Source organism: Dermacentor albipictus, chromosome 7 (genome assembly GCF_038994185.2).
Source record: "Dermacentor albipictus isolate Rhodes 1998 colony chromosome 7, USDA_Dalb.pri_finalv2, whole genome shotgun sequence".
Lineage (NCBI taxonomy): Eukaryota > Metazoa > Arthropoda > Arachnida > Ixodida > Ixodidae > Dermacentor > Dermacentor albipictus.
Window position 1 is genome coordinate 20,527,039 of NC_091827.1, and position 13,734 is coordinate 20,540,772.

Sequence of the window (13,734 nt, forward strand, 5' to 3'; positions counted from 1 at the left end):
GCTGTCCTGGAATGCAGAACTGCAGCGGCCGTGAAAAGTCTGCCAGCGTGACCTGCTTCTCCATGGAGTGCGCCAGCTTCAACGGCAACCGGCCCATCCGCTACTGCGGCCAGTGCTTCCAGGGAAAGCATGCTGGCAACAATGAGCGTGCCAGCCAACACGTGGCTCTGCGGCCCATCCCGAGTCCCTGGAGCATGGATCGCGAGACACAGCTCTACTTTGTTGAAGCCATTGTCAGGTGCATAAACAGTGGCTACATCGATCTTACGCTTGCTTTGTGTGATTATCAGTGGTCGAACGAGGGATGTCGGTGGAACCAACAGTTTGACAAGTGGACTCGCGTTTGACAGGTGGTCAACTGCTTTCCTTAGCAGCATATACGTGTGCTTAAATTACACTTCCCCACCCACAATGGGGGAGGGGGAAAAGAGTAAGCTGGTGCATGATGTAGCTTAAGGATGTCGCCCTAAAGAAAAGGGGGGAGGGGGGGTGAGTGTGTGTTTAATTGTGATAGTGAATGAACATGTAGGGGTACTGCTGTTGGTATTTCTAAGTAGGTTGAGAAAAGCAGAAAAAGAACTACACGTGTAAGCAGGCATTGTCAAACAGGTGGGCATATTTTCCAGAGAAACAGGGAACTAAGAAGGTACGAAGGTAAGAAGTATACGGGTTGGACATTTGAAGAATGAGAATTAAAAAAAAGGTAGAATTAGTGGAAAAACAAAAGAATGTGAAAAGATGGACAACTGGCTGGATGTACAGTCAGTGAGAAATGAAATGCCATCATAGTTGTGCAGGCTGAACCACTCACCCTGTTCTGTTGCGTGACTCCGAATCGAGACATTAGCAGATAAGAAGTAGTAAAATGCAGTGGCCGCAGCAGTTTTTTAATAATCAGAACCTTAGCAGTCATACCATATGTAGATTTTTAATGAACAGTGAAAAGGTTGGCCTGAGGAGATAAGTCTCTGGCCTACTACTCTGCAGAAAGAGGAGGGGGGATACGAGGTAAAAGGAAAGCGAGCGGTGTAGATAACATACTACACAATGTCATAGAAAAGTATCAGATAGTGGAGGTCAGCCACCTCATCTCTCACATTATCTTGAGTGCTTTGTTCATTCTACAAAGCACATAAATGCCTAACCACCTCGAGTGTTTTCTTTCACATCAGCCCATCTTTTGGCATTGAGAAAACAACTGATGAATAAGTTTTTTTGTTGGGCACTTTTACATGCCACATTGACTTATTAGCCATAGTTTTAAGCCTGCCGCCTCATCATGACAACCTTGTGATGTGACACTTACATGACGCACGTAAAAACGCTTCATGAAATTTACATGTAACAGTTCACCATTCACTTGTAATCAAATGTCGCTCCAGCACAAAGGTGCCAAAGCTGATTATAAACTTCATTTTCACTGAAAGTCATGCATTTGGCACCTCTTACCTGTAATGCAGTCTTCTGAAGGAGGCACAGCCCTCGTCAGACAAAGGGGGCATTCCTAGCAAGGAATCGACGACGGACCGCCACTCACGCTTAGGTGGCCTACTCTCAGAAGGCCCCGAGGAATCTCTGGAATGCATGGCCCAGGAAGAGCGTCAATTGCTGAGCCGCTATGGTGTTTGGCTCCTGGTCGGCCTCTGCACACCCGAAGACAACACTCTTCCTGTAATCTGTTCTCTAATTTATTTCTTGGTCTGTTTGCAAAATGTTGGACAATGTTAATCGGTGGGAAGCGTGTCTGTTTGGGAAGTACTAATAAAGAAACAGAACTAAATAATCTTCAATCAAACCTTTAGTGTAGGCACGCAAGCTATAGGTCTTCTACCATTGCAGGGCATATCTTTTTCTTTTAAAGGACTATTTTCAACCGACCTAGTGGAAGTTCAAGGATGTCTCAATTTCTGTCATGTTGGTTACACTTAACATGGAAGGCATCAAGCAATGTCTATTGATTGTGAAAATGTCGTAGCCCTAAAAGGCCTGCTGTGAAACTTAAGTTTGAATGAGCCATAGCTTTAGCCAGAAATGCTATTTGTACCTGGCTTATTTTATACCTGGCATAGAATATTCAGCATTTGTCGCATAACTGCTTAAAACATAGAGAAAGAAAATGTGTTTCTGTATTGTCTAAATTGTGCCGGTCCTTCCATACAGGAGACCCTTGGCCGCCTCCTGGGAATGCTGTTTCAGTGGTTCCACTACACTGCTTGCTTGCCTGATGGTACGTCCCATAGGCCAGTGTTTTGCGCATGGTTTCTTAATTTCCTTTATTTATCATTGCAGATCAGACAGGAAATTCACTGGAAAGGCTTAAGACAGAGGTAAGTATGCCACCACTTTACCAACCCCATTTAAGGTGGTCTTCATTGTTTGGTAAATAATTCGAAATTTGCTCACTAGTACAGGACTATGGCTTGCTTCCTTGTTAAAAATCTAAATTGATTTCTTATGAACCTGTACTGGTGTTATATTACCATAGTAAAACTTGGCTTTAAAATTTACTAGCCTAATAAATGAAGTTGCTATATCGTGAATTTACTATGCCCAAGGGAATCCTTAAAACAATGCAGTTACCTTTACGTCTTGATAATGCTTTGCTTTTGAATATCGATATGGGTGTGGAATATAAATTATTTGGGTCGGTTTTAGTTGCTGATTTGTGTGGAGAATGCACAGCCATGAGGTGATGAATTAACATTTTTGTTGTTGCAGTAACAAAAAGTCCTGCTAATCTTGCGACCTATATTAAAAAAAATCTACTGCACTGTGTTCCGACGGATGCAGGCGAAACTCACCTTGTGTAAAGTATTGTAGTGTTCATTGATGCAGCAGTACGCAGTATAGATCCTTTTAATGTTTACTCACATAGGTTTTAAAAGACTTCGTGTTTCACCATCTGAAACGGCCCACTAAATTTAGCAATACAAGTTGCAATAACCTGGAAATATACAGGACCCTCCACATGGCATCAGTATTTCTACGTTGTTAAGGCATACATTGGTAAATGAATGTTATTCCAAAATGCACAGGAAAGCTAGATACAAGAGCTTGATGTACAAGGCATGTTCTTATATTTGGACACACCAAGAGTGTGTGCCTATAGTTGATTACAGGTGAAAACACTTTTTCTTTTTTGCAAACATAGGTGTCGTAAATGTGCACCGGAAGTTTTCTGGGGTCACCTACACATGCTGGTGACATGATGCACACAAAAGGGTACATTGTCGTGCATGCTTGTCATTGCAGTACATCCATGGCTGGCTGATGGACATTGCGCGCACCCACTTTGACGTTTTCGTGTCCTGTCTCCTGCCTCACCCTGCAGAGTATGCCCAAGTTGGAGGGCACTGGTGAGTCCCTGTGCTGTTTGGAATCCTGTGCACTCTTTTTGGGCTTCCCTGCTGAGTCGTTCATTTGCTAGAAGAATCAGTAATGGAAACACAAGGACTAATTTAATAGCACAACTGCCAGAGAAGTCGCCAGTCATTGAAGCTTGCCTTGGCTTCGCCGACTCGTAGCAACTTTTGCTGTTACTGACTGACCTTGACTTACGTCTTTAATGTCCCTATCTCACTGTTATTTTTGTGTGAGCGATGACAGACGGCTTTCTGCGTTGCTCAATGCCGTATTTCATGTGCTTTTCTTTCATCTCAGAGCTTTTATTTTTTTAAGCGCGTAGGCTGTGGTAAGTTCTTGTGTACTCTTTCCCATAAGATCACCCCAACTTTTGCATGAAGTTTTAAGCAGTAACATGATAGCACCTTTTTACTGAGGTAAATGCAGTGCATGCTCTTAATGACAACTGCAACAAAGTTTAATATTGGCTAAATTGGCTACAAATGTATAGTAGATGTACTATTGAAGCAATCATGGCAAAACTGATGAGCTGGTAATTGTCAAATCTTTTTATTAACTACCTTTAATTAGCACCTAAGCAGATGACATGTGCATCTGGTGGTCAGTGAATATGACGTGCAAATCCCAGACCATGGCCTCCAAGATTTTCGGTGTGCAACATGTACCGCCTAATCTTTGAGGTTATGTTGAGGAACCACCCTGCTGGTTCTTATTGTTCCACATTCTGTGTCATTTCTGCTAAAAGGTAATGACGGCATTTCTTCCCAGTTTTGGCATCAAAAATGTACATTTTTACTAGCTTTTCGCAGTGCATCCACCTGTATTTCAAACATAAAATTTTGCTTAGAGGCTGCTCTAAATCATCGGTATCTGAAACTGTAGCCTTTTTATTCAGCCCGAAGCTTTGTTGCAGTTAGCCTTTAGAAGCTGTACACTGTGGCAAAGTTCAACAAATGCGTTCCTGGACCCAATGTGTCGTGCCTTGCTGGTTGTTGTGCTGCACCAGTAGTCAACATCTTTTTGTTCTTTCTGTGGCCAGGGATAACTGGCCATGCCAGACTGACCAGATAAAGGAGGGGTTCAAGACACTCCTTTGCCTCGTTCCGTATGACATTATCAACAGAGATGTAAGTGCTGAGTTTTCTTTTGTCTTGAAGCTTGTGTTGCTGTACTTGGGCTTGTTTTCAAACAGTTCATGTGTCAAACGTGTTACTAAATATGTGTAATTGCTGTATTGAAAAGCATTTTTTCTTCTACTAATACTTTGATGTGGCAGTAAAACTGTGTTATCGGCTTTGCGACTTTCATGTCCGTGTTTCTGAAAACAGAGACCATAAACAAAGAAAATGAAAGCCACCAGCTAGTATTGAAACTTCACATGTACCAGTAGGTGACGTGCTGCCATACCTGTGAGCAGGCACCTGGCGGTACTACAAGTAGATCTGCAAACAAAACAAAATGAAAGCCACTGTGAGGTTGCCTCATGACTGGAAGATGTTTGAGAAATGTGGTGTTGACACCATGTCTGGTTACCCCTTCTTGCTTGCTCAAAAGTAGCCTCCCAAACTAGACGGTCTTATCTTTTGTTCAGTGTCCCTTGAAACATCTGGGAATGAGGATTCACACGAATGTTGTACACACATCTTTTGGCAAGTTAAGCTTGGAGAGACAGCCGTAAAGGGAGAAAGTAGCCAGTACATTACATATTGTATGGCATATCACGTGGAAATTGGCTTTCTTTGATTTTTATAAATTTGTAGATTTCTTTGAGCACTCATCTTGATTCAGGCTGACCTGGGAACCCAGAGCATCACAGTAATTGTGAAGGAAACAGCTGTCGCACGTTCATCTTGGTATGTGTCTGCTCAACTTGTGTACCTTCAGTAAATCAAGACCTAGGTTTGAAAAATGAAAAGATGCAATTTTCCTGTTACGGCTGATTGTGTTGATGTACGGTATGCAGACTAAGTTTTTGCAGCACCTTCTGGCTGAGTAAAGAGACTCACTGTCACATTTTCAGGTGTGGGAGTACATCATGCCACATTGGATGGAAGCCTTCAGATTTGAAATACCAGAGGAAGAACTTTCTGAACTCAAAATCCTCCTCAGGTATTGTACCCCGTCATAATGTGGCATGTGTAATGTTCAAATTTGGGTATTGCCTAGCTAATGGCTTGTGCATATGCTTAATTGTTCTGGGGCTACTCTTAGCATCCGCTGCAGAAACTATAGAGTAGCCAGAAAGCCAAAGCTGGAATACAGTCTCTCCAGAATATGCACGAAAGTTTGGCTGTTCTGAGTGGCAGGTCCACAGCCAAATCCAGGAGTCCACGTTTCCACACACGTGGCCAACATGCTCTTAGCGTGTGCACAACTATTGTGTGCCACGGGCAGCAGTTTCTGCAGCGGTTGCCGAGAGGCACCTCACGTTGCGTAATATTAACTGGCGGTTTCCTTCATTGCAGCAAAATACTAGATCCAGACCTAAGCCCTTTGGGGTTCAACATCATGCAGATGTATGGATTCCTGACTGCTCGTTTTGAGAACACCACTGTGCAAGTACAGGAGCAAGCACTGTACTGGCTACAGGTACGCCATGCATTGATCTATGGGACTTAGGCCTCTTGCTTCTGGCCATATTTAAGACAAGTCTGTCCTATGTTGATAGGATTATTCATTAAAAACTGAGAGACCAGAAGAAAAGGCATTCATGACGGAGTTCTGTGCTGATGATTAGTGCCCTGCCTAGTAGGTCTTGTTCTTTCCTTGTGAAGTCAGTAGTTTGCGAGCTTGAGTTGTCCTAGTGTGCTTGTACTTGGTAACCGATGCAAGTTGCTGTGCTTGTGTGGACAGATCCTGACCATGCTGGAGGTTCCGGTGCCCCTGAACCTGCTCTTCTCCATGTTTTCCTCTGGGGTGCAAGTGGGGGCACCACCCACCGCAAGTGATGCGACTGCCAAGGAAGGACCTGCCCAAGTCACTGGTCTCACACCCAGGTTCCATCCACTGAGGCAGGACACCACTGGTGTGCAGGCAGTTCTTCAATAGCCGTATTCAGTAGGGGTTATCGTATACACCGAGTTATTTTTTTTACATCTAATCTACTTCTCTTGTAGTTAGTACTGGTATGCTTGTTTGCATGTCCACACCTTTATTACTTGCTTGCTCGTTTTTTTTTAAATATAATTACCTTATCTTTGTGTATATAGGAGGCCGTCGTGTCAGTTTTTTCTTTTTCTAAACCTGAACCTCTTGCTGTATTGTTTCACTATATATACAGATGACGCCACCATTCTTTTTGAAATAAACTTGACTTGGCCCAACTTTTATGTCAGCATAAGGCCTGGAGGGCCTGTGAGCTGTCAAAAGTTTTGGTCCAGCATATGCAGTGTACGTTCGCCATATGTTGTGGCCTTGCCCAGGAATGTGGACTGTTTTGGAGCATATTCAGTGCTCCCAAGCTTCAGAATGATCAAACAGATAGTTATATGTCACTGCTGCCATTCTTTTGAGAGGAGGACCTCCACACTTTCATTTAAATAATACTCATATATTGTGGAAAGCAATCTGTTCCACCTAAAGAATATAAATAGAACCAGCTTTCTTGCTGCCATGTATGATCCTGAGTCTCCTTTAAAAGTGGAAATTGATGCTGCGTTGTAAGCAATAAGCCATAACACTAGAATCTAACAAAGGGCGTCAGCAACAGTGTAATGAGCTTGACAAGCACTTACTTATCAACATTTACACCTTGTGAGCCCTTGTACTAGCCCAGTCAGAAGGCAGGCTTTTCTTTTAAGTAACTCAGTGGGCACTGAAAACAAATCAATATGCCACAAGAAAATGAAGACTTGAATTGATCAGCAGTGTGGGCGCAGAAGAGAAGCCTCAGCTCGGAGCCAACATTTTTATTTGTTTCCTGGTTGAAAAGTCTTCACCTTGTTTGAGGCTTCTCTTGTTTCACACGTTCACATGTTGATCATTTGCTACAATGCATCACTGTTTTCTTATCCTGCTCGTAATTCTGTGCAGGTACCATGCTTGGTAGCCTTGGCCTGGACTGCGACCAGCTGCCCAGCTTCCTACCCGAAGACGCACCTCCTCGTGAGGAAAAGTCTGATGCCGAGGTCACCCTCAGCTGCCACATACTCATGGTCGACATACTCATCAAGCAGGCAAGCAAACTTTAAACACTGTGTAACCAAGCACATTCATGCATATACTTAGACATGAAAATGTTTTGGTTACGTGATGGAAGTAGCATGAAAATTCGAAAAAAGGAAGAGGGGCAACAAGACATAGCAATACTGTTCTGTTTGAGTTTCTTCTTTCTTCAGAATTTTCGTGCTAGTTCCGTCATATCTGTTGACCGACTAGCTTGGCAAAGAACTCAGTTTTGGTTATGTGTGGTTTCTGACTTGAGCCACTGCATAAAAATGCAGTACACCACGTGTTCACTTTGCTTTCAATTTGCAGCAAAAAGGAAAGAAAGACAAGGGTAGAGGAAGCTCCTCTCATCTTGCTTTTTCTTGATAAATATATTAGTCTAATCTAAGTGGGAAGTGCTTACATTTTGTATCCAATGGCTTCCTTTAACTACTGTGTCCTCTTTCCTTGTTGAACCATTGTTTCGAAAAGAAAACAGGAATATTTTAGCCTGGGGTATTTTTAAGGCCATCTCATAAAGGAAAAAAGGAACACAACTCTTTAGGATTTGGGAAATACATTGCTGAAGTTTATAATGTAAGACTGTTGCCTATGATCTTACAGCTGTGCATTGATGTGCCCTACACATGTGATTCACTTGTATGCATAACATATAGACAGCATTCACCATTCGTCAAAATCACTTGGCAATAGTGTTCCTCCTATTTTTGTCGACCTTCGTGTTTGTCAGTTTGCACCTACGTTAATTAGTGTACAAAAATAGAGCTTTCCACCTTGTTTTCATAACTAGAGAAGACGTAATATCACAAACTAAGATAATAACACAAAAAGCATGGGAACAAGTGCTTCCATGTTCTGTCTGTTTGTGGTCATCTTAGTTCACACTTTTACGCCTTCTCTACATATAAACCAGTTAACCCAGCAAAGAGTTTGTTCTCGTAACTGTGTTGATGCCTTTAAGTGCTATTATTGGAACAACATTTATTTTGTTTCGAGAAGAAATTTAAATTTTCCTAGTTCGTATTTACTGCTTGACATATGTTTACAGATAAGGAAATATGAGGACAATGAAAGAAACACAAACAATGGCACGGGTGGAACTAAATCACCGCCATCCAACTAACAGCTCTCCTAGTAATCTTGTGCAGCCTTCTTTGCCACTTGTCTGTTTAGTGAAGCCAGCTCGAGGGCAGGAACATGAGGCTCGACGCTGTACTTGGGACCTTTTGCAAGCAAGGTGTATATGTGTTATGGAACGCAGCCTGTGTCATTGTTCGTGTTTTTTCATTGTCCTTGTCTTTTTTTAGTGATAAGCACATGGTATGCTTATTTTGTTGGTGCTCCAATGGAAAATCCTTTGGTGTGAACTGGAGCACTTCCAAATGCTCTGGAAGTGCTCCATGTTTATATACAGCGAAACCTCGTTATAGTGATGTTGGAGGGGCAGCCAGAATTACTTCGATATGTCCATCACTTCATTCTATAGTATTATAGCATGTATGGCACCAGGAATTGCTGTGAGCATAAGGGCCCCTAAGTGCCCTCATGCGAGGTACAGTTATATCCATTATTTTGTTATAGTATCGATATTTAACTGTGTATCATTTCGTTGCAACGATGTTTGACTAGTATTTGCATTGAAGGTTTAGTACGAGTGTGCTTGTTTCGGGATCGTGCAGCTAGAGCTTCAAGAGATCACCGCCCACCGGGGACTGGCCACGAATGAGGCTCGTGAGATCCTGACCCTGCTGCATGCCATGCTGAGGTTCCCACGTGAACAGCACCAATGTTGCCAAGCTGGCTGCGCCGGAGGTGCAGCTGGGGCAGTGCCTGTAGCATGTCTCTCTTGTGAGATGACTGCCATCTGGTACCAGCTGGTACTGGCGCTTGTAGAGTTCTTCTGCCCCGTCATGGAGGTTGCCATGGCTGATGTAAGCAGCATATTGGTCACTTCACCTTCGTCACGTGACATTTTTGTGCTTGCGATTGTGTAGCAGTCCCCCAAAATAGATCTTATGCACGCGGGTTTAATGTGTGAACACCATAATGCAGGATGAGAGAAAGAAGACGCAGGACTAGCGATAACTAATAACTAATGTTTATTTTGAGCAGACAACGTACATAAAAAAAAGCAGCAAGGGAGGTGTGCAGACTGCACCACACTTAAGTGGAACGGAAGATCACAAGTGACTTGGCTGTACTGCTGATTAGCGATGCAATGAAATCACTGAAGTTTTTCTAAAGTCTTTTGTTCACTGTTTCATAACATTACAGATGTGTCACTGATACAAGCTTTCTTTATTCTCATTCTGATTTAAAATGCTTCCATTAACTTTCACGCAAGTATGAGATTGAAACAAATGCTTTTAAAATATCTTGTGCAAAAGAGAATTGGAATGGAAAAAAATTCCAAGCTGCATTTTTAGAAATGTGTACTCTTCTTGCAGGTGCTGTATAAATTGCCAGTTCCTTGATGTGAAATTCTTAAAGCTATTTAGGAATGGCACTGTACTTGGGAACGAACTGCTGTTAACGTAACAACGGGAACATTGTTTGATGTAATGTTGCTAACGCAGGGCACTGCTATGTCTGTTTGCAGAAAGGTGCTGTGAAGCCTTGCATCTAAAATAAGCAAGTCTTTAATATGAATATTGTATGAAGAATGGCCAAGGAAACCTTTAGTGAAAATGAGGTGGCTATGTCGACTAACATCACTGAGTGTTCTATGAGGGCTTGCAACAGCTGTGTTCAGTGCCTCGCACCTCCTGTTTTATTTTCGCTTGAATAAATAAAACTGTTGACACCTTCAACAGCCAGTGTCACTTCACTTGCACTGCGTGGTTGCATTGCGTTGCAATTGAACGAATAAATGTACTGACATGGTATTGCTTTGCACGCTCCTTCTACGTAGATCCCCACGGATCCATCAAACATGGCCAACAGTCATCCACCCATCTCACCTAAGCCACTTCTCAAGGACGACCCACAGAGGTCATCTTCAGCCACTCCTCCACACAGGACACAGCCATCACTAGCCCCTCTAAAGGAGCCTGCGATACCAACTGTCCCTGAAAGCCAAGTCAGTCCCTCTGCCTGCTGGTGTAGCTCTGCATGTGATTGTATCATATTTTTTGGTGTATAAGTTGCAGCTTTGTATAAGTTGTACCCACCTCAAAATCGCAGTAAGAAAAAAAAAAAAGGCATATGTAAGTCACACCGGTGTATAAGACACACCTGTTCATTCGGTAAGCTATTTAAAAAAGAACAGTGACCAGTGTTCACTTCGTGAACTCTGGCCACACGCAAGCAATGATATGGACACTCTGGGTGCATTTCTGCGGTTATGGTCACCGCAATGTACCGTATAAAGTCCAAGGGCGATAACATTGTCCCTGCGTGCCATATATACTTTATGTGCGAGTGAAAGCGTGCGACAGTGAGCCGAATCGCGTACAATGGTGGAAAGCGCTGATGGCAGCGCAGGAGCGAGGGGGGCCTCTTGTACTCTGGTAGCAAGTGCGCAGTTTGTGCAGTGGTGCACGCCATATCTTGAAAATGATCTGCAGATGCGACGACTTCGGAGTTGGTCGACTTGCAGCCGGCTGCCGCTTGTTTCGGAAATTAACGGTGCAAAACAGACAAGGACGAAGGAAAAAAAAATGGCTGTGGCTTAGGTAAGGTTAAGCCCAGGATGCGAAGCATACTAGCCTTTATTTTAGTTGTTGAACCACTGTTTAGCCTGGTGAACTGCTGTTGCTTGGCTATATTTGGTTCGGCTAGACGAAGAAACAACTCATGCATTACTTCTTCGCCTTCAAGAGTGGAACGCGACAGCGTTCCCGTCGACCCGCCAAGGGGTGTAAGACAATGGGCTACAGGGCAGCGACTACGCGCCCCGCATTGGACGCGGTGAGCGTCGAGCAAAGCAGCGTTCGGCGCGGCAACGAAATGTGCGCCTGAGCAAGAGACGCACGCCTTAGAAACAGCGCGTTTCTAAGGCAACACCGCATTCACTAGAGGCGCTTTTGTACCGCTTTGAAGCGTTGTACTCGTGGCTCAGTGGTAGCGTCTCCGTCCCACACTCCGGAGACCCTGGTTCGATTCCCACCCAGCCCGTCTTGCAAGAGTTGAGCCAAAGCCACTTCTCCTCTGTCGTGACGTCACGGTGTCACGTGATTTCATGGTCACCGCCGCGCCTGAGGAGCTGGGTTGAGCCCTCGTAATATGCTTCGCATAAAAGAACACGACACTGGCGCTGTCTTTTCCTTTGTCCTTGTCTGTTTCGCACTGTTAATTTCCGAAACAACGACCACCATCAGCTGCCCAAATTTCTCTTATATTACTGCCGCCGCTTGTGTTGCTGCTCCGTCCTTCTCGCGCTTCGCTCCGCAACTAGGTCACGCGAAAAACCTGGTGTCTCCATAGCGCGCACACGACCTGTAGCAACTGCCCGAGAAGGGCGACCCAGCACATTTCACGTGGCCATGCCATCCAAACTGATTTTGACAGCAGTTCACCCACCCCCTCCCGCCAAGAAAAAAAGAAAAAGCCGCATATAAGTCGCACTGGTGTATAAGATGCACCAATGAAAATTTCAGAAAGAAACGCAACTTATACACTGGAAAATACGGTAATGCGTGTATTGCTGATCCTGAAGCGGTATTCACATGGGGGAGAAATCCCTTGCTTTGCAGTGGGGAGTGCACATCAATATATCACTTGATGATGACGTCACACCTCTTTGGGACCAGGGGGCTGATGTAAACATCACCAGGGATGGGAGACATTTTGCTGCACCAGTATGAAACACTCCTTCTTGGCACGGGAGACAGCAGGGATCTTGCCAACTGGTCTAACAACCTATCACACCGCGCTAACCGATAGCATAGAGGTGGCATAAAAATCTCTGCCACCTTTGTGGGTGCTTGGCAGTCTTGCTCATTGGGCAATGATAGTTTTTCAGTGGCACAAACAGCTGCCGACATGCCAAAGCTCAGCGATAAAGCGTCTTTCTTTTTCATCTTGCTCACTACAGCATGCTCATGCCCACATGTACACTCAGTGTCGAGAGTATAGGCAGCTTATACTGATTGACGTCATTGACATCCGTTAATCCCCGCAGCATTCCCACACAGCCCGTGTGAGCAGGTGAGTGACACGAAGCAGCGTGATGGCTCATGACGTCATGTTCCCCTTCGTGTCGACGGCTACCCTATGTGAATATCACTTTTATAGCTTTATTACAGGTTGGTGATAATTGCTTGTCCTTTAGTTTTTCCAATACTTCCTTGTAAATATTACTTGGCTTATAGAAGAGAGCTATGTGTTTTTTGATATGATGTTGCTTCTGGATACCAATCTCTAGGCCAAGGGACATTTCAGTGTGTTGCATAATATATGCTTATAAACATTGCCAACATTGCCCATGGGGCACTGGGAATGGGTGGAGCTGTCAACATGTGATCTGATGCCGATACAAAAGCTCATTGTGGACACCAAAAGAAACGAAAAAAAAACGAGTATTACATGTCCCAATCTATTCTTCCAGCATGAAACTGATATCACTCGATTTATTCGAGTTTCATGATCATGCTTACAGAGCACAGCAGTCTGCTGATTTGCTATAACCCTTGTCGCTGGATGGGAGCGGACTCGTCTGAACAACAAAATCACCTTTTTGCACTGAAAGAATGCCAAAAGAAATGAGTGGTCACCAAGAACGTAAGAGCAGGGTGCGAAGCCGCAGATCACCTTAAGTATACATGTGCAGCAGTTTATTCAGCTGAAGTTACACCAAGCAACGTGTACTGTAAGCCACGCGCTCTTCTGTCTGTGCTTCATTCTGGCATTCATGACACTCGACCAAGGTGCAGCGCATTGTGATCAGAGCACTGGAACAGGTGGCAGTAGAGTGCAGAAATAGGGTCACTGACTTAACAGTACAGCTGCTTTGGCTCCAGGTGGCCAAAAGACCTCTGAAGTTCTGAACTGCTGCATTGAACAAGTTAAATACTAACAGCATTGCGTGCCACAACGTTTAGGCTTGTTGGTGCGAAATGATTGCTAAGTTGTTGTTTAGAGCTAAAAATGGCTCATTTTACCCATTATAGGAACATTTTTGTTTTGTTAAGACAAGATGTCACATGCACATGTTTCTGTGGTGGCAGTTCTTAGGGAAATTACAATGTTTTGTTACACTCAATA

The 13,734-nt window shown here is 43.9% G+C and overlaps 1 protein-coding gene across 2 annotated transcripts in view; it reads left to right on the forward strand.

Annotated features, from left to right (window-relative positions):
* unc79 (UNC-79 domain-containing protein) overlaps nt 1-13,734 on the forward strand; it is a 109,512-nt gene that overhangs the window by 20,376 nt on the left and 75,402 nt on the right. For both annotated transcript variants that reach the window (XM_070521741.1, XM_070521742.1), the window contains exons 12-23: nt 18-238; nt 1,461-1,671; nt 2,161-2,227; nt 2,290-2,327; nt 3,253-3,356; nt 4,403-4,490; nt 5,384-5,472; nt 5,829-5,952; nt 6,217-6,388; nt 7,396-7,538; nt 9,210-9,461; nt 10,442-10,609. In XM_070521741.1, coding sequence (XP_070377842.1) covers nt 18-238; nt 1,461-1,671; nt 2,161-2,227; nt 2,290-2,327; nt 3,253-3,356; nt 4,403-4,490; nt 5,384-5,472; nt 5,829-5,952; nt 6,217-6,388; nt 7,396-7,538; nt 9,210-9,461; nt 10,442-10,609 — 1,677 coding nt within the window. The remainder of the gene's footprint in view (nt 1-17; nt 239-1,460; nt 1,672-2,160; nt 2,228-2,289; nt 2,328-3,252; nt 3,357-4,402; nt 4,491-5,383; nt 5,473-5,828; nt 5,953-6,216; nt 6,389-7,395; nt 7,539-9,209; nt 9,462-10,441; nt 10,610-13,734) is intronic.